The sequence below is a fragment of the Cryptotermes secundus genome, unplaced genomic scaffold, assembly GCF_002891405.2.
Source record: "Cryptotermes secundus unplaced genomic scaffold, Csec_1.0 scaffold22, whole genome shotgun sequence".
Classification (NCBI taxonomy): domain Eukaryota; kingdom Metazoa; phylum Arthropoda; class Insecta; order Blattodea; family Kalotermitidae; genus Cryptotermes; species Cryptotermes secundus.
This window is the reverse complement of record NW_019742961.1, coordinates 4,670,462-4,695,928: the sequence shown is the minus strand read 5'-3', so window position 1 is coordinate 4,695,928 and position 25,467 is coordinate 4,670,462. Positions and strand designations below refer to the sequence as shown.

At 36.7% G+C, this 25,467-nt stretch overlaps 1 protein-coding gene across 4 annotated transcripts in view; it reads right to left on the bottom strand.

Moving 5' to 3' along the window:
* Nucleotides 1–25,467, bottom strand: part of LOC111873382 (nesprin-1) — a 410,258-nt gene that overhangs the window by 169,691 nt on the left and 215,100 nt on the right. For all 4 annotated transcript variants that reach the window (XM_023868043.2, XM_023868044.2, XM_023868046.2 and 1 more), the window contains 11 exons: nt 23,874–24,161; nt 23,194–23,475; nt 22,484–22,696; nt 18,960–19,289; nt 16,678–16,801; nt 12,838–13,034; nt 9,928–10,263; nt 9,384–9,659; nt 8,057–8,380; nt 4,574–4,882; nt 1,889–2,227 (listed from right to left, as the gene is read on the bottom strand). In XM_023868043.2, coding sequence (XP_023723811.1) covers nt 1,889–2,227; nt 4,574–4,882; nt 8,057–8,380; nt 9,384–9,659; nt 9,928–10,263; nt 12,838–13,034; nt 16,678–16,801; nt 18,960–19,289; nt 22,484–22,696; nt 23,194–23,475; nt 23,874–24,161 — 3,018 coding nt within the window. The remainder of the gene's footprint in view (nt 1–1,888; nt 2,228–4,573; nt 4,883–8,056; nt 8,381–9,383; nt 9,660–9,927; nt 10,264–12,837; nt 13,035–16,677; nt 16,802–18,959; nt 19,290–22,483; nt 22,697–23,193; nt 23,476–23,873; nt 24,162–25,467) is intronic.

The following is a 25,467-nucleotide window of genomic DNA, read 5'->3' as shown; positions in this document are numbered from 1 at the left end:
TTCTTACGTAGCTGCTACACTGCCCGTAGTTTAAAATTTAAAATCACCAGTCTTTCCAATTGTATGTATGTATAAAATCTTTGTTAACCTACACGCGTCAATTTGAACATGTAGTGTAGAGGAAGGGAAGAAGAAAGAACTACAATTAAATTGTTGCACTTAAGATGGAGTTTGTCTCATATATACTGTGTGAGTGTAACAGGATGCTTAAATATAATATTGTAATCTTGTCTAGAACATTTGTTCCATAAGCTTCTTAAATGCCTTACTTAAGAAACTAATGTCAAAAAAGATCTACAAGAACAACTATAAAATTGCTGAAGCTATGATTATAAAAAATCACTCTTAAGACACAACTTAAGATACAAGAGCTCTTATACATTATGTTCCATTCCATGATGCAAATGCTCGTGTTTGGTATGCCCTGTGATCAAGGAGGATTGTGGTTTCTGCATTTCATGAAGAGCCATTTAAACCACTGCACGGTTATTTGAACGATCTGCAATTACACATGGGGTGACCATTTAAATGTGCGTTATGGCTCACAAGAGTTACCACTTCCACAGACCATAAGCACATGCACTTGGAAATCGAACAACAGAAACAATAAAAAATGACAGATTGATAGCAAACAATTAAATGATACACATTCTGCCATCTGTGAATGATGAGTGAGAAGTAAAATGCAAGGAATAATTTAAAACATTATGGTTAAAACATTATTTCAAAGCAGGGACCACTATTACCTGTCTTGAGCTTCACTCAACATTCCCACACAATGAATTATTTCTGAGACATATGGAATTCACAAACTGCAAGCAGACAGTAAATTTCACTCTACAGTGTTCTCCAGTCTCATATTGCTTCACATGGCAAAGCAGGAAAGGTGGCAATCTGTGAAGTACTCACACCTAGCAGAAAGGTCAAACCCTGGCACAGTCACCAAACACATTTGAGATTTAAAATTCTTATGGTGGTGAGGATTCATATTGTGGTTTTCTTGGTTATAACCCATTGTAGTCTGACAGGAGGTAACTTTCTACCAGACCACATGGTGTCATAACTCAGAAGACTACAACACAAACAACAATTCCTTAACCAAACTTAATATGATGACTATCTTTAACATAACACTCTGACATGGCAGCTGAAAGCCCTAAATAGTGGAACCAGAAGAGATGGCCGTTGGTAATGAATGGCTCATAAACACGTTTCCATGGAAACAAACATATGATGCCACAACAAATAAACTGTTGGACCACTGCTAGGTAGAGACTAACAAACATTTCTCCTTGGCAATGGATACACAAGTAATGATAGAAAACTGTTTGAAGCAATGTTTTTTACGCAGTCAGTGCCAAGGATATTATATAATTAGAGCCACTGGGAAAAGCTAGACAATTATGGCTCAGAGGTCAACAGTTGGAGCCATGGCTTAGGTGTGAGGCAGTCACAAAAGAGTAACAACGTGAGCAAAAGAGGATGTTGTCAGGATCCATTCCCAGGCAACCACCAGTGAGGATAAACTGGGAATACTTAGTGTGTACTATAGTGAGAAGTAGAGTGTGTGAATTAGTGAGAGTGTTCTAATTACTTGCACTTACGAGTATAATAACTCCAATTACCAATCCAAACCCCATGTACTCGTATAGTCACTAAAATATGTGACAAATATGTAACAATGAAAGAAAGGTTCCACAATAGCCATACTAAATTACTTATGTTTCTTTCAATTGAATGCCTTGGTAAATGTGATCTTTCTGTCAAGAGGAGAATAGTCTTACACACATTTTTAAGATGTACTGATATTTCTTGATTTCCTTTATTGGTACAGTGCAATTTTCCACTTACTGATATCGTGAGAAGTTAATAAAGAAAAGTGGCTTACTTGGATGTCATTGAGGGCATGTGTTATCTTCTGAATATTGAAGTGGAGTCCAGCAAGTGATGTGACTGGTTCATCTGAAAACTGAGTGCGAGCAAGAAGAGACTTTACTTTATCCACAGTTTGGCAATAGTCTCGCCAGATTTCTACATCTTGCTCCAGCTGAGCACGGCGAGACCGAGCAGAGTTGAGTGTGTTCTTTAGAAGCTGTGTGTGTTGCTGCTGTTCACGACTTAACTCCTCCTGCTCTGAACCTGTTAATGATGGCCAGATACGATCTGCAGCTTGCTGGATTTGCTGTGACACTAGCTCTCGGATAGACGCTTCACTGCTGAAGAATATCTGCAGAGGAGAGATATTTTCAGTTCTGATGACATAAAATTATTTTAATATAGATGCTCTGAAAACTGAAAACAACTGTGTATGATCTGACCATCCTGTCATCTTGAATTGAATTGAATTGAATTTATTTACATTCCATAAATCCCAAGCAGGTTAGTACCTTTGGATACAGAACAAGTCAAAAGGTTACATACATAAGTACAGGCAATTTTAGCTTAAAAATTAATATAACTTAATTTTACATCATTCTCTATTTACATTGAAGTATTCATCTAAAGAGTAGAAGGAATGAGCATGTAGATAATTCTTTAACTCTGATTTAAACTTTTTAGTTTCATTGCCCAAGTTTTTAATACTTTGTGGCAGATTGTTGAACACTTTTATGTCAGTAATGTAGACTCCTTTTTGATATACTGATAAAGTTGATGAGGGTAGGTGGAAGTTAAAATTTCTCTCTAGTATTCATGTTATAGACATCAGAATTTAATTTGAATTTATCTTTGTTGTGAACAACAAATAAGAGAAGCGATAATATGTATTGCGATTGAAGAGGTAGAATTTTTAATTTCTTAAATAATTCTCTACTTCTACATCCTGTAATGATTCTAATTATATTCTTTTGTATTTTAAAAATTATTACACTATGTGAAGAGTTCCCCCAAAATATTAATCCATAGTTCATAACAGAATGAAAGTAGGCATGGTAAACCATCTTCAATGTTGGATATGATACTACAAAGGCCCCTGACAGTCAACTGACATTCTGGAGGAAAAGGTCACCTCCAAATTCAGGGTCAAAGAGCAAGCAAGCAAAGGTTGCTACCTGCTTCATGCTGGTTTCTTGCTTGGCTCATTCTTTCAATCAATTCCACAAAATGGAGAACTGGCTAAAGATGGGATCTAACGCCTGCCTTCTGAGAATATGGTGATAGATTTTCAGGTATTATATATAAAGGAAATACACAATGAAAATTGTTTATATTTCAGCAACACAGGTATTATTACACAATGAGAGCCATGAGCCACCCACATAATAGATAAAAGCTAGCAGGGTTGAAAATTTTGCTGTATCATGAATGCATATAAGGAATGCAATGGTGGAATGGTTCTATCATGCCATCACAGTGTACACTGGATGTCAGGAACATCCTTTTAGAATATGACAATGGGGTACTTCAGGATGATGAAGGGTAATAACATTTGGTATCAACAAGAGTTGATGCTTCGGCTGCTTTTCTGTGTGTTAATTATGTACAAAACCAATCAACAGCTATTGAGAATTTGTAGTTTCTGGTTTAGAGCATGTCACAACATGAATCAATTGTTTAGATATTTGATAACAACAGGTTATTTAATTTTGAATAGGTGACTTGATGGAACCAAAGCACTGTTATAAGAGCACCAATAAGAACTTAAATGTAAGTTCTACAAAATGAGGCATCCTTCTTTCTCTATGGAGTACTCCCAGTAACATAAACCATACCCAATACTTGAATTTATATACCATTATCAAAGAATCAAATTTTACAGTCATTAAATAAGGCTTAAAATGTACTGTTTCAGAAAAGAAGAAAGATAAAACAGAAAGCACAATAGACCACTGTAGGTCGCGGTGCAAGAGCCGAGAAGGCCTATCCCTCATACAAGATAAAACAGAAGTCACTGATATATTTATTTTTCTTTAAACATGTTCATTTCTTTGGATTCTCCTGCAAAGCTATAGGTGATCTGGTTGTGGGTGTTTTCTAAGGATAGGAACCATGACCTATGTCCATGGGGGATGCTAACCGTCTTACAGTGTATACACTTTTTCACCTTATTCTTCACTTCCACACTACATGTTTCAGCACTAATGTGCCATCCTCAGGTGTCTTTATGCACGTTAAACTATTGTACTGCATGCCATGATGTCTTCATTCTAAAATGACTGAAATCTGTATTCGTCATATATGTCGATGAATTCTAAATAATAAAACTTTTCAGGATTCATCCTACATCGCATTCAAGAGGATTGGTGTAATTCGCATGTTTGAGTGTGACGTAGTATGAATCCTGAAAAGGATGAATTATTTAGAATTCATCGACATATATGACGAATACAGATTTCAGTCATTTTAGAATGAAGACATCATGGCATGCAGTACAATAGTTTAACGTGCATAAAGACACCTGAGGATGGCACATTAGTGCTGAAACATGTAGTGTGGAAGTGAAGAATAAGGTGAAAAAGTGTATACACTGTAAGACGGTTAGCATAAACCATGGACATGAATCAGTGTAACAGGACACTAAAATATAACCACGACCTATGTTTCAGTGCTTTCGAGTTATTTACTATGTACTCACTTTATGCTCTTCTAAGTCTCTGATTACATTCTCAAAGTCCACTCCAAATGTCCCGCTTTGCAGTTTGGCATCAGCGTCTTTAACCCATGCATGAAGATTCTCCTTGAGAGCAGCATAATCAAGTCGCAGCTGGAGATTAGTCTCCAGATATTTACGGCGTTCCTCTAATTCTTGTGGGAGAGTTGTAAGTAAGGAATTAGCTTCACTCAGTTGTTCCATTAAGGAACTAGGCATTCCTTCCTCATGTCGAACAGATTCTTGAACAGCACGCACTCGATCCAAGTAACCATTCACATTCTCAGCCAATGCCTAATTAGAAACAAACAAATCATATTAATTAAACCTGTATGTCATACACTGGGAGCAAAGCTGGGATATATTATGGGAATGAAATATCAGTGCTTCCTCATTTACTTCAGTGAGTGCTTGGTTCTTTTTTCAACACGTACAGACCTTATTAAGATCTTAATGGAAACTTATTTACTTACTTACTTACATACTTATGGAGCTGAGCCCTTCTTGAGAAGAAGCCAAATCTGCAGCAACTCAAGAATTTTGCAGCATTTTATGGAACCCAAAGGTTCATTGCCATGTTCACAAGAGCCCCCCACTGGTCCCTATCCTGAGCCAGATCAATTCATTCCCTACCATCCCATCCTATCTCTCTAAGATCCATTCTAATATTGTCCGCCCACCTATGCCTTGGTCTTCCCAGTGGTCTCTTTCCTTCTGGCTTTCCCACCAATATCCTACATGCATTCTTTTTCTCCCCCTTCATACTACATGCCCTGCCCACCTCATCCTCCTTGACTTGCTCATTCTAATTATACCTGGCAAAGGGTACAGGTTATGAAGCTTCTCATTATGCAGTTTTCTCCAACCTCCTGTCACTTCATCCCTCTTCGGTCAAATTATTCTCCTCAGCATCCTGTTCTCAAACACCCTCAGTCTGTGTTCCTCCCTTAATGTCAGAGAACAAGTTTCACACCCATACAGAACCACAGGCAAAATTATAGCTTTGGATATTCTAATTTTTATGTTTATGGACAGCAGACGAGAAGACAAAAGGTCCTGGACTGAATGGTCGCAAGCATTACCCGAGTTCAATCTCCTCTTAATTTCCTCCTGAATCAGGCATCGATCTGTTATCGTTGTTCCAAAATATCTGAACTGTGCAACATTTTCAAAACATCTGTTCCCTATCTTTATGTCATGAATTTGCCCTGCATTTTGGTCACAAGACAGCATGATATACTTAATTTTCTCTGTGTTTACATCTAGACCAACGTCTTTACTTGCATCAATTAAAGTTTATGTGTTTTTCTTTATGGTATCTACATTATCACCCAGCAGATTCAATTCATTGGCATAGGCCAACAGCTGATGTGTCCCGTTTAATTTCAGTCCCACCTGGTTTTCCTGGACCTTCCTAATGGCATATTCTAAAACAAAGTTGAAAAGGAGTGGCGATAGAGCATTTCCTTGTCTTAGATGATTCTGGATAGGATATTAATAGACAATTTGTTTACCTATATGGACTTTCAGCTTAACTAGATTCATGTGTATCACAAACTCTATCAGAATATTGTACAATACTTCCCTCCTAACTGAATCATAGGCTTTCTTGAAGTCTATGAATAGCTGATGTACCGTCTCATCGTACTCCCATTTTTTCTCCAATATCTGACGAATGCCAAAGATCTGATCTGTAGTTGATCTTTTACGTCAAAACCCACACTGATGATCCCCAATAATTTCATCTATGTATGGACTTAACCTTGAGAGAAGAATATTAGATAAAATTTTGTATGAAGTTATTAGCAGTGCTATCCCCCGATAACTACTACAGTCAGTTTTATTACCCTCCTTGTGAACTGGTACAATAATAGATTCCTTCCACTGATCAGGCAATTTTTCCTTATGCCAAAGAGAAGTAATTAGCTTATGGATCTTAGAACGTAATATTTTGTCTTCTTCTTGAACAAATTCTGCTGGAATTTGATCACTACCTGGCGACTTATATCTTTTCAATTTTGCAATAGTAATTTCAACCTCAAAGGGTCTGGAATCAGGTATTAACGGCTCAGCTGTGTGCATTTCTGTTACCTAACATCACTGACCCTATGTACTGTACATTCAATAACTGAGAGNCAGCAACCACGGTCCTTTTCAGGGCCAACAAATTGTTCCGAAGAAGTGGGTTGTCATAGGAGTAATGACAAGACTACACCACGTTGACATTAGAGCCCCACACCTCTATACAGGTCTCTAATGTTCTTACTGTTCATTGCAAGCTCATTAATTTTGTCTTTCAGATATGCCATCTTTTTGTTCCTGAAATGCCTGCTGGTTTCATGTCTTATATTGTTCAGATTATCCCTACTTATTTTGCTTGGATCCTGTAACCACTGCAATTTGGCCTGCTTTCTTTGGTCTAGTAATTTTGAGCATCCTTCATTGAACCATGGCTTATGCTTCTTCAGTTCATAATATCCTAGACTCTCCTTGGCAGAAATTTTGATATTCTCTCTAACAGTTTCCAAAGCATTATTAACATCTACTTCAGCGTCAAAGTTTTCCAAAGCCGCAAACCTATTTGAGATTTCAACATGATACTGCTCTTTACCCTCTACCTCATTTAAATTCTTGAGATTGAACCTCTCCATATGAACTGTGTGTGTTGTTTGTTTGCTCACTGCCAGTCTTTCCTTAATCTTTGCCACCACCAGGTAGTGGTCAGTATCACAATCTGCTGCCCTGAATGATAGAACATTACCTGTATGGATATATGGATAATAAAGGAAATGAATGAATGGAAAAAAAAACTCTGATTCTTACAGTTTAGGCTGTCAAGTGGAAATATCCAATATGTTTCTGTGGATAGCCAAGGGGTTAATAACTCAATTCTGTGTTTAAAATGTAATAATCAAACCTCATGACAAAACCTACTAAAAGATAAGATAAAGTTATTCCTGTAACAGGCCGTGAAAGTAAACAGAGTTGTGAGACGTTAAGGCTACCACATCTTCTATAAAACGGGTTCACAGATGATGATAAGGTTGTCAGCCTTATGCATTGGCTACCCTTTACCCCCAAGAAGATTCCTGGTACTCATTTCTGTTAGAGGCTGAGTCGACCCCAGGGCCATAGTGAAGCTGGCTGGATTAGGTAAATTGAAAAAATACAATAACCTCATCAGTAACTGAACCTGCAACCTTCTGGCTTGTAGCATAGTGCCTCAACCAACTACACAACCACATGCCCCCATGACAAAACCTACTAGTAAGCTTTATTCTGTACTTTTACTTTCACAGGGAAGTATACCAAATTTAGCCCAAACCAAATTTTAAAATAATTTCTATTAAATTATGAAATAACTGAAATAAATAAACAGCAAAAATTGTCTTTGTCATTCTTCTTTATGCATCAAGTCTGAAGAGTGACACATCATGCCACCAGATAAGAAGTTTACATATAACCTGCCTTATGTTTGTGAATCTGTTGTTGAACACTAGCAGGATCTCTGTCTAACAATGGTCTTGATCTGATTGTGGCTTCATTGGCATGAAGCCAGTCTAGCACGGCTTCCAACTCAGCAGCCAGTTTCTTGTGTTCTGCAGCAGCCATTTCATGCTGTTCTCGTTGTTTTTCTACAGCTTTCCTAAGAGCTTGCAGCTGCTGCTTCAATGACTGCAACTGCTCTGTAACAATGTTGCGATCTGCAGCCGAACCCTCTGCAGCAATCTGCTGTCCTTTATCAGTTGCAGATGCCAGCATGGCTTCGCATTCCTGGATTTTCACAATCACCTGCAATTAAAGGGTGGTAAGGAAGTTGGTAAGTTAACACCAAATTTGAAGCAGAACATATGTATGTAATAGCAATACCATAAAGTGAATGGTGTGAGAACTAAATAAATTCACTCATTCTTAAATCAATTTGGCTATACCATAACTCAGACAGTTGGCTTCTGATTTTAGGCTGTGGAGGACTGTGTTCAGCCCCAGGGAAATTCATGTGGAATTTGTGCAAAAAAAGGGGAACTTGGAGAGGCTTTCCTTTAAGTACTTCACTTTTCTCCTACCAATATCACTGCACCAATGCTCTTATCTATTATCATTCTAATTATCATGCGCAAGGATAACAGGCCTATGAGGCTACCATAACAATTTGTTCAGTATAACCTTAACCCTCACCTCAGATCAGAATATTCTCAGTAGTCTAACAAAGATATCGGTTAACACCACATATACACGGTGCAAAATCCCAGAAGACTGCTTTCTTCATAGTCTAACAAAGTTCAAAATCAATAATCTCCAAACACCACAACAGTAGATTACACAAAGTTCAATCAATAATTCCAACAGGCACTCTCAAATGGAAATTCGTTTCTCTCTACTATGGCATCTCCTTTCTGTGAAAGTCTGCCCTTTCTGTGAAAGTTTGCAGTGTGAACTCAATCCTTATGTTACTGTGTTTAGACACTCTTTTAAGTATCCCTTAAAATATAAAATGAAACACTCTTCCTCACTTTGATTCTAGGCACCTGCTGGCCCACAGACCACACCAAAGGACTGAGATAGAAATATTCCAGTTAACTGGGCTTCTTGTACATGTCATGACCTAGAATAGGATACTATCAGCAGTGGTGGTACAGAAACAAAGTACTTTCAGAAAATTCTGCATCGTCATCCACTGCTAATCCCCATGTGAACTTAACAAGTCTCTGCTTTAATAAGTCAGTGTCCTAACTCCCTTCAGTTATATCACAGCCTTACCTAGTAAACATAATGTTAAGACACAAATACATACATCATCATATTTCTTGATTTTCTCTTGAACAGTGTGCCCTCCTTTCTCGATATCGTGCACCACTTCTGTATATTTTGCAATAAATGTGGTGATCTCAGCAATGAGACCAATGAACTGTTCACGCAGCAGGAGTAACTGACGCAATTTTGCAATCTGTGATTCTATTGCTTGAATTAGATCATCCTGCTGCTGGCTGATTCCTTTAAGTTCACCCATATTTCCCATTTGTAAATCTCCAATTTTCAGTTTATTTGCTTTTAAATTGGCCAGGATTTTCTGCAAACAATAATATTGCATGAATGAAAGAACGGTAAACTATAAAGCATTCAAACAGTAAACCCATCATCTTGTGAAAGCACACTTAGTACATTTTTCATTTGATAATAGGTAATTTGAAAAAACAGTATACAATGATATGTACCAAAATCTAAAAAGTTTTAAAGTATTCGGTTTATATATATAAAGCTGTGACTTAAACTGTTTGCAGTCATCAGCTTTATTACCAAGATAAGACAAGACATGCCTTTTTAAAACTTTCACATACCTCATATGATGCAAGCATTCCTTGTACATCCTCTACCTTACTACCAACAGGCCGGTTTAGCTCTTTCAACTCTTTCTGAATATCACTCATGAAATTAACACATTCTTCAACCTTGGCAGCAGCTTCTTTGCAGTTCTTGATCTGATCATTGAGAACATCAGAGCGGTCACGGATGATAGCTGAGATGCGGCCATGTTTATCTTTCATTCCATTGAGCTGTTCAGACAGAGTCAACTTATCTGCTTCACTCACTGTTGGCAGGATGGCCTTGCCTTGCTGCATGATCTTCTCAATCTCATCCCCTATCTTACTAGCTTCATGGTTCAATTTATCATACTGAAAGAAAGAGACAATTTTATACACACTCAGAAACAATTATGGCACCTTTAAAAGTGGTTTTGTCACCATGGCAATGGTTGCAAATGGAGGAGGCTGTACCTGCAAATATACTGAATAATCTGTCAAAGCTGGATGACAAGGGGTGGTCTGACAGCTTGGGGAGATCAGCAGGAGGCTTCAAAGCCCTCACCACAAAGAGTTTGCACGTAAATTTTCACAAAGAGCCCTACAACTGCATGGATTCTTTGAAATGACACAAGTAATAGAAAAGTCAAAATTATATTCACAAGTATATTTTAAAGCAGATTAGATCATGAACTGCTAGATACCATTATGTTCAGAATGTTTTATCTTCCTGTCTCCTATCTAATAATGAATTATGCTTATTTTCTTGCTTACAATTACCACACTTTCACTGTTACTAGGTTATCATCTTCTGGTGAAGACGGTAGTTTAAATCCTTGCCTTGACATAAGAAACATACCATGAACTAAAGATGAGCATTCTCATGTACATACATTCAAAGCCATCACATACGACTGAACATAATTTAAAGAATTTGATTTCTTTCATTCTGGTCCGTCAAACTAACAATATCAGGAAAAGTTAAACAGTTCCATCTAGTGTGACTTGTGAAGATTTTTCTTATTTCAATTATTTATGCCCTTACATATTTCGGTCTTCAGAGCCCATCATCAGAGGGGCGCCCTTACATCAATACAGTTGGAAGTTACTATTATAATGCTCCTTGTGTCTATGATGTTAGTGTGGGCTTGTACTGATGTTATATTATGAGGTAGAACATGTTATACTGGTTACTAACGTCACAGACACAAGGAGTATAAATACGCAGTACAACACACCCTAGAACAGTAGAAACAACACAGCGCACCACAAACACAAACAGGACAACATCAAAGGTAGGACAAAATAACAAAAATTTTTACAAAACATAATAGGGTTGTTGAAATAATACAATATACCCATAATATATTTGCAGAACCCTCTTTCGAGAACAAGGCAGCAAACATTCAGCCCCCACCAAGAGAAATAGTAAGAAAGATGACACAAACCTACTTGGTTTATAAATTCCAATAAAATCTTAACCAATTACAAATATTTTAATGTATTTAAACAGCCGCTGTCATTGCAAAAACTTGAGATTTTATACCCAATTGTATATTATTATTATTATATGTATACATTTTAATGTTCAGAACATATATTGTAAGAGTAACTTCCAACTATATTGATGTAAAGGTGTCCTTCTGATAATGGTCTCTGAAGACCGAAACATGTAAGGGCATAAATAACTGAAATAAGAAAAATCTTCACCAATAACACTAGACAGAAATGTTTAACTTTTCATGATAATTTAAAGAACTGGCTCTCAATGGCATTAATGTTGTTCTTACATGTGCAAATACATACTCGTATGTGCGCCCAGCCACATGTCCATTTAGCCCATTTATTAACTTCTGAACCTACTGTGGGACTCTCACAAAACTTGGTATGTTATTTGAAGCCATCTAAGCTTCTTACCTCTTTAATTTCTTATCCTCGATGACATCAACATACTGACCATAGAAACTTCTGAGGTGAATGTGACATTTAACGTAAGAGCCTCAAATGTGGTGTGATCTTCAAAAGCACACTAATTTATCTTTTCCCCAGAATATAAAATAGAAAAAGGTCAGCTACATGCAGTTTATACCTAGTTTCTCATTTGTCAGCTATAACTAACGAACAATTGCTGTGTCTTAATAGGTGAAAACTGGTACAAACACAGAGCATATACATACTTACATATTTTGAATGAAACACGTTTTGTATACTCCAAACTCTCTGTCCAGAATTATGAAGTTATGTCTAACTTCTTTCATAATTAGGAAATCTATATTAATGCATTATGCAAAGAAACAGAACACTAATTTACATAATTATCAATTTATAATTACAGCTAGTCTCTCTGTACAGATGGAAATGTGTAAAGCTGCAGTAAACAATATCAAGGCTAACTCATTTTCAATCTCAAATCAAAACTAATTACATTGTTAGCAATATCTTGTACAAATCCAAGAATAAGAGCCTGAGTGCATTTAGAATCTCTTAATAAAATAAATGTTCACCTTAAAATAATGAGAATTCTAATACTCCTGCATAGGCTGTACACAAGCACAGAGAATCATGGCATCCACCTTAAATGTAGTTCTTTGGCTCTACACTTCACTCAGAAAAGAAGGCTTCAAGGGGTTAAATAAAGTATTAAGCACCTCATCATGAAAATGTATGGGGAATAGAAGTACAGCCTCATACATACTTCGCCTTGGTTCTAGATGGATGTCACATCTCACCTGTTTTACCAATGGAAATAGAGCCCATGGCACTCAATGGATTATGAGAATAGGGAGGCCCCCCACAGCCAATTTTATTATGGTTTCATAAAGAACATTCTCTGCCCCTGCCAGGAATACAAACCCAGACATCCCGCCTGCAACCAGTCACTATAGTGACTGAGCTATACAGTCTAACTTCAATTTGGAACAATAAACGCATGAAAGTCACATCTACCTTGGAAAGCTGCTCCTCAAGCAGTCCCACGTTCGGTGCTCGTATTTCAGCTGATGTAGCAACTTCTGCTTCATTCAGCCAATGCTGACATTGACCTATATCTACTTCAAACTGCTTGCGGCCTTGTAGTAAGTCAGTTAGAGAAGCCAGTTTATCATCAGTAAGCTTCTTCAGAGCTTCATACTCATCAGTTACACCTGCATAAAGAACACATGTAGTAAATTCTTAATAGTTTGCATCTTGTTATGTCTCAAATAAGATGTAAAGTATACAAGAATACACCATCTACACAACAACATTCTGTATTTTAAAACAAAGAAGACACTACTGTATCAACATTATATGCCTAATGATCCAGTGAGTAGTAATGACTAATGATGTTATGAGTTAGTTGAGTTGACAGACATGTTACTTGTGAGAGAGTTAAGCAGAGGACATTGTTGAAATCTGTCACCAGGCAATGGCTAGTAAAGACATAGAAGAATTATCATGTGTTGCAGTGAGACATATGGTGTGCAAATTAGTCAAACCATTATAATTACTTGCTGTTATAATTTATGTGTTCAGTGAATCAAATTATCAGTCCAAACCTTGTGTCTAGTCATTAACATGGGACAATATTTCATAGGAACTGCTGGAAATGACTGCCTTCTGCCATCAAACATGCCTTGCAACAGGTACACAAGTTTTATAACACTTTCTGAAGTTAATCCTCAGAAACTGGTATCAGAAAATTCCCTCTACTGTTAAGGTTGTAAATGCCTCCGTGAAAGAAGATGAGAGGGGAGGCCAAGGTCACATTTCCCCAAGCCTATTGCATCAGTCTGCCTCATGACATGATGCTGTTAACACGCATTGTTTTCACACAAGTGCTTTTTCAACTTTCTGTTTTGTTTTGTCCGAGATGGATGGCAAAATTGAGCAACGTATCTGCATCAAGTTTTGCATGAAACTCAGTAAATCTGCCACCAGAACTCTTGAAATGCTTCGTGAGGCCTTTGGAAAACATCCTTTAAACCAGACAGCAGTTTTTGAATGGCATTCACGTTTCAAGGCCGGTGAAGATGATGAATGTTCAAGGGGACCAAGCACCAGCAAAACGATAGAAAATGTTGAAAAAAATTGAGAACTCATCCATGAGGACCGTCATCGAAAAATCCATGAGTTCACAGACACCATTGGAATCAGTTAATGGAGTCTGACAGGAGACCTTAACAGAAAATTTGAGCATGCACCACATTGCTCCTTCAGCATGACAACGCACCCACACACATATCCCTGAAAACCAAAGTCTGTGACTAACAACATGGTTATCGTTCTCCATCCTCCCTATTCACCAGACTTAGCCCCCTGTGATTTTGCTTTGTTTCTGAAATTGAAAATGAAACTGAAAGGATGATATTTTTGAAGTGTCCGACATCCAAAGCGAATCACACGCGGTACTCAACAGCATTAAGGAAAATGACTTTCATGGTGCTTCTGAAGCCTGGAAAGAATGATGGGATCGCTGAATATGTTCCCATGGAGACTATCTGAAAGGAGATGGCAGCCAAATTTTAGTAAGTTAAGCCATAATTTCTTTTTTGACCTAGTAAAGGAACTTTCCAATATACATGTTATTTCACCTTGTAGAGCTTCAGAAGTGTGAGAGTTATTCTTGTGCACTTCTTCCATGGTCCACCACTATCTGACAAGCTTCCATACACATGATGTGTAGGAACTCTTTCTTATGGGCATTTCTGAATGCAACACCTGAATACACTTTCTGCAAGTTTCCTTTCTTACAATAGATTTGACTATGAAGACTTGCTGTTCAGTCATATATCTCAATGTAGAAGTCATAAATTCAGACAGCAAGCTAGACAGATATGGAAAAGCACAATGTTCACACACCATCTTACTGATCACACTATGTTTGTTGACTGCACAAATGACTCATTATCATAATGAGAAGTTGCACAGTGATCAATGACAAAACTTGTGCTGTTCACAGTTTTGTTACCTTTTCTTCTTTACCTTCGTGACAACACATAAAATGTATTACTATACAGAGAAGAAAATGCTCGTGCCTTTCAACATATGTCATTACAGAATGTAAAAGCAAGGATGTAGCATGCTTTAAGTACACAGCAATTAACTGAACCAATATTTCTTAGCAAGAAACCGGTCACACAGTAATCTACCCCTGTACTATCACAAGCAGCACAGTTCCATCTCAGCTGAACACGGTATGATTAACCATCAGGAACAACATATAACAACAGTTACTGATCTGACATGTTTTCACCATCTAGGAAATCTTCAGGGATCTTACACCACAATTCCACTATACTGTTTCTATTTCACGGTAAAATTTCTTATGTATTTAAAAAGTGAAAATCTTTTAAAAATGTAAATGTGTACCATAAAATTACTTAATGATAATTATACTATACTGGCTCATCACCTGTTATGTTTTTTTCTAGTTACAGAATGAATATAACATTCTCATTTTTAAATAATATCTCATGAAATCATAATACAGAGTGTCTGGATGAATGGTATCCAAAGTAAAAAATTTATATCTCAGAAACTGTCATACACGTATCTGGTTTGTCATCAGAAAGGAAAACTCTGAAAGTCTTTTTCACACCAGGCATATGCACATGCAGCAGGTGGTGACCTTTGGCAAGGTCAGTAACGATGTCAACACCACAGGAACAGCTTCAATGAATGTTGTGGCTAGCAGAGTAGCAAACCCTTACGGCTGTCCAGCATCATTTTAGAACACAATATAGATGTCAGCCTCCTATATGGAAAAGTATTCGGTTCTGGGACAAAAAACTGAGGACTACAGGTACTCTGTTGCAAGCAAAGTCTCCTGGAAAGACATGGACCTCTAAAGAAAATGTCAATCCCATTAGAGAGGTATTCCAGGGAAGTCCACATAAATTAATTCGTGCTGCTAGCTTGCAGTTACATATTCCACATTCAACAGCGCTACACAAAAGGCTCCGCCTAAAAGCGTACAAGATTCAAATGATTCATGCACTAAAACCAACTGACCAAGTAGCATGTACAAACTTCACTGTGGACATGGTATAAAGAATTGTCGCATCATCCGATTTCATCTGCCAAGTGTGCAAGTTCAAGAGAGGCAGCCCCAAAGTGAACATGTGGGCTAGCTTAATGTACAACAAGATGATTGGGCCATTTTTCTTTTCAGAAAAGACTGTGATCAGACATTCGTACTTGGACATGCTGGAGCTTTATGCGCTGTCCCAATTACCACCTCAAACTAAACTCCAATAAGATAGGGTGCTGCCTCATTTCTGCCACCTTGTTAGGAATCACCTGGACAGAGAGATGGGAGATGGATTGGCAGAAGTGGATCAATCGCTTGGCCTCCTAGGTCACCAGATTTAAACCGACTGGATTTTTTTTCATGGAGTTGTGTGAAGAACATTGTCTACCAGGTTAAATTCAACCACCTTCAACACCTGGAAGCCCACGTAAGGGACACTGTAGCTACGGCAGCACCAAACATGCTTCAAGCAACATGGAATGAGGTTGAATATCATCTGGATATTTGTTATGCCACCAAGGAAGCCCATGTTGAAATTTACTGAGAAAGTTATATACTCAGAAAAAAACTTTGATAGTTTTCCTCTGTAATAGTGTAACCCATAAACGTGTATAATAAATGCTTTCTGAGATATAATTATTTTATTTTGGATACCTTTCATCCGGACACCTTGTACAGATGATACAGATCCTCATTAAATTTATGTTTTTATGTATAAGAATTTCATTTCATAATTCTATTCCATTTCATAAGTCTATTCCTTTATTATTTCATACCTTGCATGATGTTTTGTAGTTTCTTCTTATCTGGATCGCTGCAATCTTTCAGCAGAGCATTTGACTGTTTCTGAATTTCACTATATTTGTTCCCATTGAAATCTTTGATATCATTATCAAAACCCTAAAATGCAATTTTATGATTAGTTAACATAGTCTGATTACACGAAGTTATTTCAGTTTATCTAAATTTCCTTATGTGTGAAACTTAAACAAATGTGAGTCCAATTTATTTTTATGAAAACATGAAATAAAAAAGATTACCTCTGGATCTAATCACATTGTCATCAATGAACATAGGAGGCACAGAGATACAGCAGCATGCAGTTTCAAAATGAGTAGTCATTTATGGAGGACCAGATTCAGTGTCTTAGCTAAACTGTGGGGAACTTGAGGGACATGTTGATAATGTGTGATTTCTGAAAATTTGTTTGTGAGCATATGCTAATTTTACACAACTAGGAGGAATCACTCTGGTATGTCCAAAGGCTGAGATTGAAAAATCATCAAATCATACATCACATAAAGACTTTTATCTTCAGGTATACAACACCATGCAGTCCATTGAAAGTCCTTCGACGTTTCAGATGAACAAGCCACCTCCACAGCAAACCTTTCTTGCTGCTTGCTTCATGCTGGTTTCTTGATTGGATTACTCTTCAAGCCTGAAGATGGTGGAGACATATTCCCCCAAAATGCCAGCTGACTTTCAATGGACTACATGACCTTATTTTCCAGAAGACAGAACTCTTCATAACTATTGCTGCGAGAACCTCAAATCATACACATCAAATGATTTTATTTTGGGGGGCAAATTATTGCTTCTTCTTCTACTCCAATTTGAATTCATTTTTTTAATTATGCATATTTGTAAGAATGTTGTTCTATGACAAATAGTTTCATATACATGCTGATACATACAAGTTTCACATAATGATAACATCACAATTTAGTAAAGCGGTAACTGTTTGGGACTACTGCACTTTCCACTACAACAACACAAAGTTAAAAGAAACTTTAACCTTTAAATGCCGGACTTCGAAATAGTGGTAAGCTTGAGCTTGCCAGAGTTTATTTAAATGCCCGCTGCTGGTGCGCGTTTAAATGCCCGTTGCTACTCTGCGTTTAAATGTCCGTTCCTATTAGGTGCTTAATCACTGTGAAGCGTTGTGTTTAAAAATGCTGTATCTTGCTCAATTTTTATGATAAATGGATGGTATTAACTTTGTTTATATCAGCAAAGAACATAGTGTCGCATATTATAACGGAATATTTGAAATTTTTAATACAAAGTGTTATACTCTATTTTCAATTTTTTTGTTTTAATTTTGATGCGTACTGCAAAAATGGTTTCCCAGTTCTTCACAGAGGTGTTCTGCATTATAAATTCATTTCTGTTTGTAACACTTGACGAATTTTAGCAGCCCCTGATGTCATAAAACAGATGGAAGCAATAAAATCATTTGGTCTTCTGCTAGCACTGCTTACACTCTTCGGATTTTCGAATCTTTTGACTGAAGGACAGAAGAATGAAAGCATGGCTATTCAAGAGAAAGCTAGAGGGGTCCCTCCTTCAGTGCTAAGACCTTCCGTTAGAGCTACAAAAGTTTATTGCCCCTTCAACTGAATGAGCAGACAGCTGCATCGTGGCTAAGATACAGAGTGCGATCTGTTTTCTGTGCGTTCGTAGTGAAATCGAATACTGTAGTATAATTTCAGCCTATATATACATCAAGCAGGCAACAACAAAAAAGGTATGTACATCAAATTTTACAATATATTTTTAACATACCTATCTGCAGAATCTGCAATAAAATTACTGGATCGTGGATGAGTTTGGGCATAACTTATATGTATATTTTTATTTGCTGTTGTTCATTTAGGTATCACTTTAATTCCTCTATTAGGGTTTTACTCAAGTCTGTCTGGTAATTACTACATTTAAAAATAAAGAGTTAGGACTGTGCATGTGCTTCCACTAGCGGTGGGTGAGCACGGTTCCACTAGCCGAGTTTAAATGCCTGGCTGGCACAAACGGGGCACTTTGGCCATGACGACCTTACTCATGACTGGCACAAACGGGGCACTTCAGCACTTAAAGGTTAAGGGATCAGTGACCCATCTTGTTAGTACACTGCACATCGTAAGATTTAAGAGACACTGTGACTGAACAGAATACATAATTTACAGAATAATGGAAAGTTGTCAAATAACTCCACAGGATGGAGACAGTCCTTAGCCTGCAAACTAACCACCTTAATTTATGATGGTACAAACTGTACCTTATATTGCTGAATTTCCTTCTCTACAGCCACAGCTTTGAGGGGAAGGTATCCAGCATACTTCTTAGCTTCACTGTTCTTAGCCTTGAGCCATGCATGCACTTCCTCCAGATCAGTTTCAAATTTCTTCCTGGTGTCAATTCCATCTGCCACACGGTCAATTTCACTCCTTATCTTTGAGCCAAGTTCACTCAGTTCTGATACCAGAGTCTTCAGTCCACTCTCCAGCAACTGCTGTTCTCCAGGTTCAAGTTCTGCCTGCATGTTGTTTACACGCTTCTCTAGGGTCTCCAATAGCAATTGCTTGCCTTCTGCCTCCTTCAGGAGTGCCTGTAGTACAAGTCACAATGAAAGCACAGAGCATACAAGAGAAGTATGATAAGATAACTCAGAAAGTAAAGCCTCATATTTTCTCCTTGACTTTTGTAACTGCATCTGCATGAAAGTGACAATATAGTATCTGACCACAACACAAACATTAGAGATGCTGATTCGCTGCTGCAATGCCAGTCCACAGTGAGCACCACAGGCAATCACATTTAAATAGACTATGATCCTTACACCACAAGACTCTTATTATGTAATTACAGACTCTTGTTCAAAAAGAGATAAAGAATACCGTGACAGACACAGGAATTATGTAGGAAAAAGTGTGTTCAATAATGATGTGGAACCATATATTTATTTATTTGCTTTAGGGCTGCCTCTGGTATAATTCCTCTGTGAATCTTCAGCAGTGAAGACTGTACAGCATATGAGCTTGTTTGATAATCCTCAGAAAAAGACATATCTTCTTAACATCAAAATCTGGAAATATAAAACTATTTCCTACAATGGGCAATTTTATTTCTAATCATTTTCAAAACAATATTTTTCCAAACATTATTCCTTTAATGATAAAAAAATAACACAAAGTGCAAAAAACCACTCCATAAAAAGGGAGACAAGAAGGATATGAAAAATTATAGACCAATATCCCTTTTGTGTGCTTTCTCGAAAATCTTGGAAAAGTTGACGCATAATAGGCTACTCTCCTTTTTGACAAGAAAGACCATATTAACAGAGGTCCAACATGAATTTAGGATGAATAGGTCAACTGAGACTGCAATTTACTCTTTTCGAGCAAACATATAGGAATCAGCTGAGAAAAAGGAAAAACAGGTCGGATTTTTTTGTGATTTAACTAAAGCGTATTATGCCATAAATCATGGCACCTTACTTTCTAAATTACAAACATATGGAGTTAGAGGTGTGGCAAACTTATGGTTTAAATCATATCTGACTTACCGGAAGCAAGTTGTTGAAATAAGTTGTGATGGCAAAAAATATAAACCGGCTCCAAGAGAAATTAAATATGGACTACCACGGGGTTCAGTGCTTGGACCATTATTATTTTTATTATACATAAATGATCTGCCTTTGAATATCAAAGAGGCGAGGATAGTTTTGTTTGCAGATGATACAAATATTTTGGTAACAGCTGAAAAGGGACATATTCTGCAGCAAAAGATATATAAAGTCATGAATGAGTTATATGGATGGTTCAGTGCAAATAATCTTATACTGAATACTGAGAAAACAATAGCAATGGCATTTTATAATAGACAAGAGATCTGATGAAACCTCAAATCAAATTTGGCAAAATGGAGATCTCCTATAAATGTGAAACGAAATTTCTAGGTATACATGTTGGTGAGCATATGGAGTGGAAAGCACATATTATCTTCTTAAGCTCAAAACTTCATAAAGTCTGTTACATGATAAAATCCCTTAGGGATGTAACAAGCCGACAGATTATAAGGAGTTTTTACTTTGCTCACTTCCATACTTATTTGAAGTATGGTTTAATTTTCTGGGGTAGTGACCCAAAAAGTAAAATTATAATTAAATTGCAGAAACGAATTGTTAGAATAATTAGTGGTGCGAGTAGATTAGCATCATGTAGACAACTTTTCAAGGATTTAAACTTACTTCCACTACCGTGTATGTATATATTTGGAATAGTATGCCATGTTAAACTACATTTAGAAAAGTTAGAACACAATAACGTAGTTCATAATCACAATACATGCCAGAAGTTAAATCTCCATGCTCAGTTTTGCAGAACAAATGCCTATAAGAAAGGAGTACTGAACATGGGAGTAAAGTTATACAATAAAATACCAAACAAAATTAGGAAGATAGAAAAAATGAGACAGTTTAAAAAAGTAATGAGGTCATATTTGGTACAACATACGATATATTCTGTAGAGGAATATATGTTAAATTAAAGATGGTATGTTTGTGAAAGGGGGGTATTTATTTTAATTATAGAAAATGAACTATTGTATGTTTAATGTTTATGGAACGTTTTCCTATGACAGTGATTCGATGAGGAAGGAAGAATGGATTGGTTGATTGACTGATTGATTGATGTGAAATGGACTGAACTGGTTACTCTGTTGGGGAATTTATGTTGTCATAAATTTTTAATATAGTTTTATATGGTATGTTGGACATGTACACAATTTGTGTATGTAGTTAAATATTATAGTATTGTTGACTTTTATACAAATAATTTGACTTGTTCTATATCTGGAGGCTGTATTGCAAAATGTCAATTTCTGGAACTAATAAAAATATTAAATATTAAGAGTTTGTCTTGGTTTCAGTGTACAAATATTTTAAAATATATATTCTTGCATTTAAGAATACAAATTCATTTCTACTTACCTTTCCTAATACGAACTCTTTTAATTGTAATTTTACAATGAGGCAACCTGCTTGTGTTTCATTAATTAAATATCTCTCAATGATCATCATACAAAACAATAACACTTCATATCATCATGACAGAACCTCATTCTCCCCACATGTTTGTCTTTTCCAGTCATCAGCAGATGGAACAAATACATCACATTCATATTAAACTCCTAACACCATAGAGAACAACTACTATTTTATCAACAAATGTTTGCAACCCAATACCCTATTAGCAATTGTGGCAGCCAAAACTGGTTTGCTTCTCTTCTAATAACCTGACTCATATTTTAGAATAAAACATTTACATTGTATAGTTCACCCAAGACAAATCCTAGTTGCAAACAAATTCAAAATTTCAAATTCAAATTAATGAAAACAGAAAGCTGAGAGGAATGAATTATCTTGATGAAGCTCTTAATAGTCTTATGTACAACAAATGGCGGTTTTAATGAGAAGAAAAAGGAATGTGACATATCAGCTAAAAGTGCAAAAGCAAATTAATATTTATTAATATTATGCCATAACAATGTTCCAGGCCTTTTGAGAAGAAAATATGAGACGGTACATCTTATTCAACTTTTAAGAAAAAAATTAATTTAGTCAATAATGCAGTGATTTGAGAAATTAAGGTAATTTATTTGAAACTGATCACTTAACAATAAATGTACAACACCAGCCAGTTGTTAAATTTATAAAGATGTTCCAGATCACACTTTTCTCTAAAATAAAGCATTAAATATCTAGATACTCATGTTTTGAAGCCAAGCAGGTGAAAAACTTACTCGCAGAGACTGCAGTCTATCATCTGCAACTTTACTCTCAAACCCGAGCGGTGTTTGTGCTTCCAGTGTCTTTAACTTTTCTCGAATCCAATCTCTAGCTTGTTCAATTTCTTGATGAGCACCTTCCAATCCTTTACGTGCCATTTCCAGCACCTGTGCTTTGCGCTGGACTCTCTTTGCAATGTCATTGTATCTTCTCTCTACAGATTTCAACTGCAAATATTTTAATGATTTTAATTTTAGAATTTGTTACATTTTAAAGTAAAAGATAATATCTTCCTGTAATAACTCTTATAAGGTACAGTTTTTTTATGCTAGTGGGCTGGGACTAACTCCCTTGTACTGCGGCCACTTCTGGCCTATTGTACCAGCCCCACATGATAGGTGAGGGTGATTGCGGAGCAATTGGTGGAATGAAGACTGGCAGGGGAAATTGAAGTTCTTGGAGAAAACCTGGCCCAGTGCCACCACAAATCCGACTTGACCAGACCCAGGATCGAACCCAGGCCACCACGGTGGGAAGCCAGCGACTATCCGCTTGAGCTATGGAGCAGCCTATAAGGTACAGTTATGCCTTACAAAACTCACAGCAATTCACACTTTACATCCCTCTTGCTATTATAACTTCAGTGCCCCATAATAAAATACAGTATACTCCAGAACCATCCCCTAACTTGGCTTAGCGTAAAACCTACTTGTGCTTCAGTTACCTGTTCCTCAATCTGCTGTGAATCCAGGTTACTAACAACATCAACCACAGCACTGGCCAAATGCTTCACTTTACCAACTCTCCTTGCACCTTGACTATCAAACTCAGATCCAATTTCAGAGATAACAGCCAGCTTTTGGGTACAGTCCAATCCACTCCCTTTGTCTAGTACTTCCATCCGTTTTACCAGCGAATCAAACCAGCTATGAATATCTTGGAGATGTGTTCTATACTCTTCAATTATATTTTGTGCTGCTTGCTTCTTTCCTATTACTTGTGTTAGCTGCAAAGAATAATGATAATTAGTAGTAGTAGTAGTACTGAACATTAATCACAATAACATGAAATGAAGTTAGAAAATATAAATAAATCAGCACTCTCATATTCCAACTTCTACAGCCATTTCCAATGGAACATATCCAATACACTCTGGGAAAGAAGTTATTACAGATAAGAACAAGGTCTTTTAATTTTTATAATACATCATTCCTAAATTCAACTTCATTTTTTATTTATAAGATTTATCAATAAGTACGATTTCAGCACTGACTGTCCTTAATGAATTCTGAATACTTCTTCATCCTTTTGACTAGTTAATCACATTTCATATATTAAACAGTTAGCATAATTATAATTTTGGAGACATTCTACTTTGTAATGCTTCCAAAATAAATCTTCTACCTCGGTCTCCAACTTGGTCAGCTGCTCTTCCAGCTTTGGTTCAGGTTCTTCAGCCACAAGTAACTCAGTCACAAGACGAGCTCTCCTATCCCCAATGGCTGCAAGTAGTTCATTCATGTTAACCAGCTCTACTCGGGCTGCCTCAGGACGCAACTTAGCAGGCCGGGATCTCCAGTCTGCTACAACAGCATGCTGCTCTGCTACCCACTGCTGTAATGATGCACGCTGCCGCTCACTTTCCTCCAGTTCACTTACAGTGGACATTAACCCTGACATACGATTCTGAACCTGAAAGTAGAACATATAATAAAATTATCACTGTCTAATAATTCTTTTACTCGCTACTAAACAGTAGCCTTGTAATGAAATGAAAGTAATATAAAGGACACTATTTATGGAACCTATTTTAGACATCTTCACAGCCCTGAAGAGTGCCCAAGGAACTACTCAGGACTACTGGATAGATTTTCATGAAATTCTGAAGTAATTTCAGTTTTATTCAGATCAGACATGTTTACTGCTGATTTTAGAAGAAGATCTAGGTGGGTTTTTGAACATAACTTGCTACATGTTTATCCCAGAAAAAATGTTTAGGCTGTAGTTGTAGAGAAGAATTAAACACGCATTTTATGTCCAGCAGATTTCCTCTGTAAGTCTTTAAGATTTTAAAGAGAATTAAACAAAGGGATGTCATACATATATCTTCAAAATTTTCATATATAACCATGGCCTCCAGAACACAATGGCAGTAAAGAAAATACAATAAAAAGTCCTTACTCACTTTAGACTGCATTAAAATCAAATCTGCTTTGTTCTTTTAAGATAATACCCTATCATAATATAACTTAAAAATGTTTAACAATTTACATTGCTGTTTCGGCTATCAATAGCCATCATCAGGCAAGTACCTGGTCAACATGTCACAATATATACACCACTGAATTGCAGTACTATTAAAATTGGATACAATACTATTAATCATATAAAAAAATTGACATAAAAAATACAATAAATCAGATTATATAAAACAGAAGTTATAGTATAAAACAAGAATAAAATTTTATATTATAACTTCTGTTTTATATAATCTGATTTATTGTATTTTTACATCAAGTGTTTTATATTATTAATAGTATTGTATCCAATTTTAATAGTACTGCAGTTCAGTGGTGTATATATTTTAACGTGTTTAGGCACTGAAGACGCCGTTCAGCTTGTTAATTGGTTTATTTAACAACCTACAAGTATCGGCTACAATTAATTACAACACTGTTGCGGGGTTTAACACTTTGTAGCCCTATTCACAATAATCAATTCACTCTGTCCTCAGTAGTCTACACATATTAATTATGATATGGGAGCTATACAAGTGTCACTGTATCACACACTCCCAATTATTACTCAGTTATCAAAAATTATCATTGATTATCACACACGCGTCCGGTTCTTCTTTCCGCGATGGCTGCTATATTCCAACTCAACTCATAGGCTGCTTGCCTTGAGAACTCACTTCGGCAGCTGATACACTTTAACTGCCTTCGGCAGCTGTGTAGTTCCCTTATATAGTTGCAGTGTTTGCCTGTTATGTAATGGG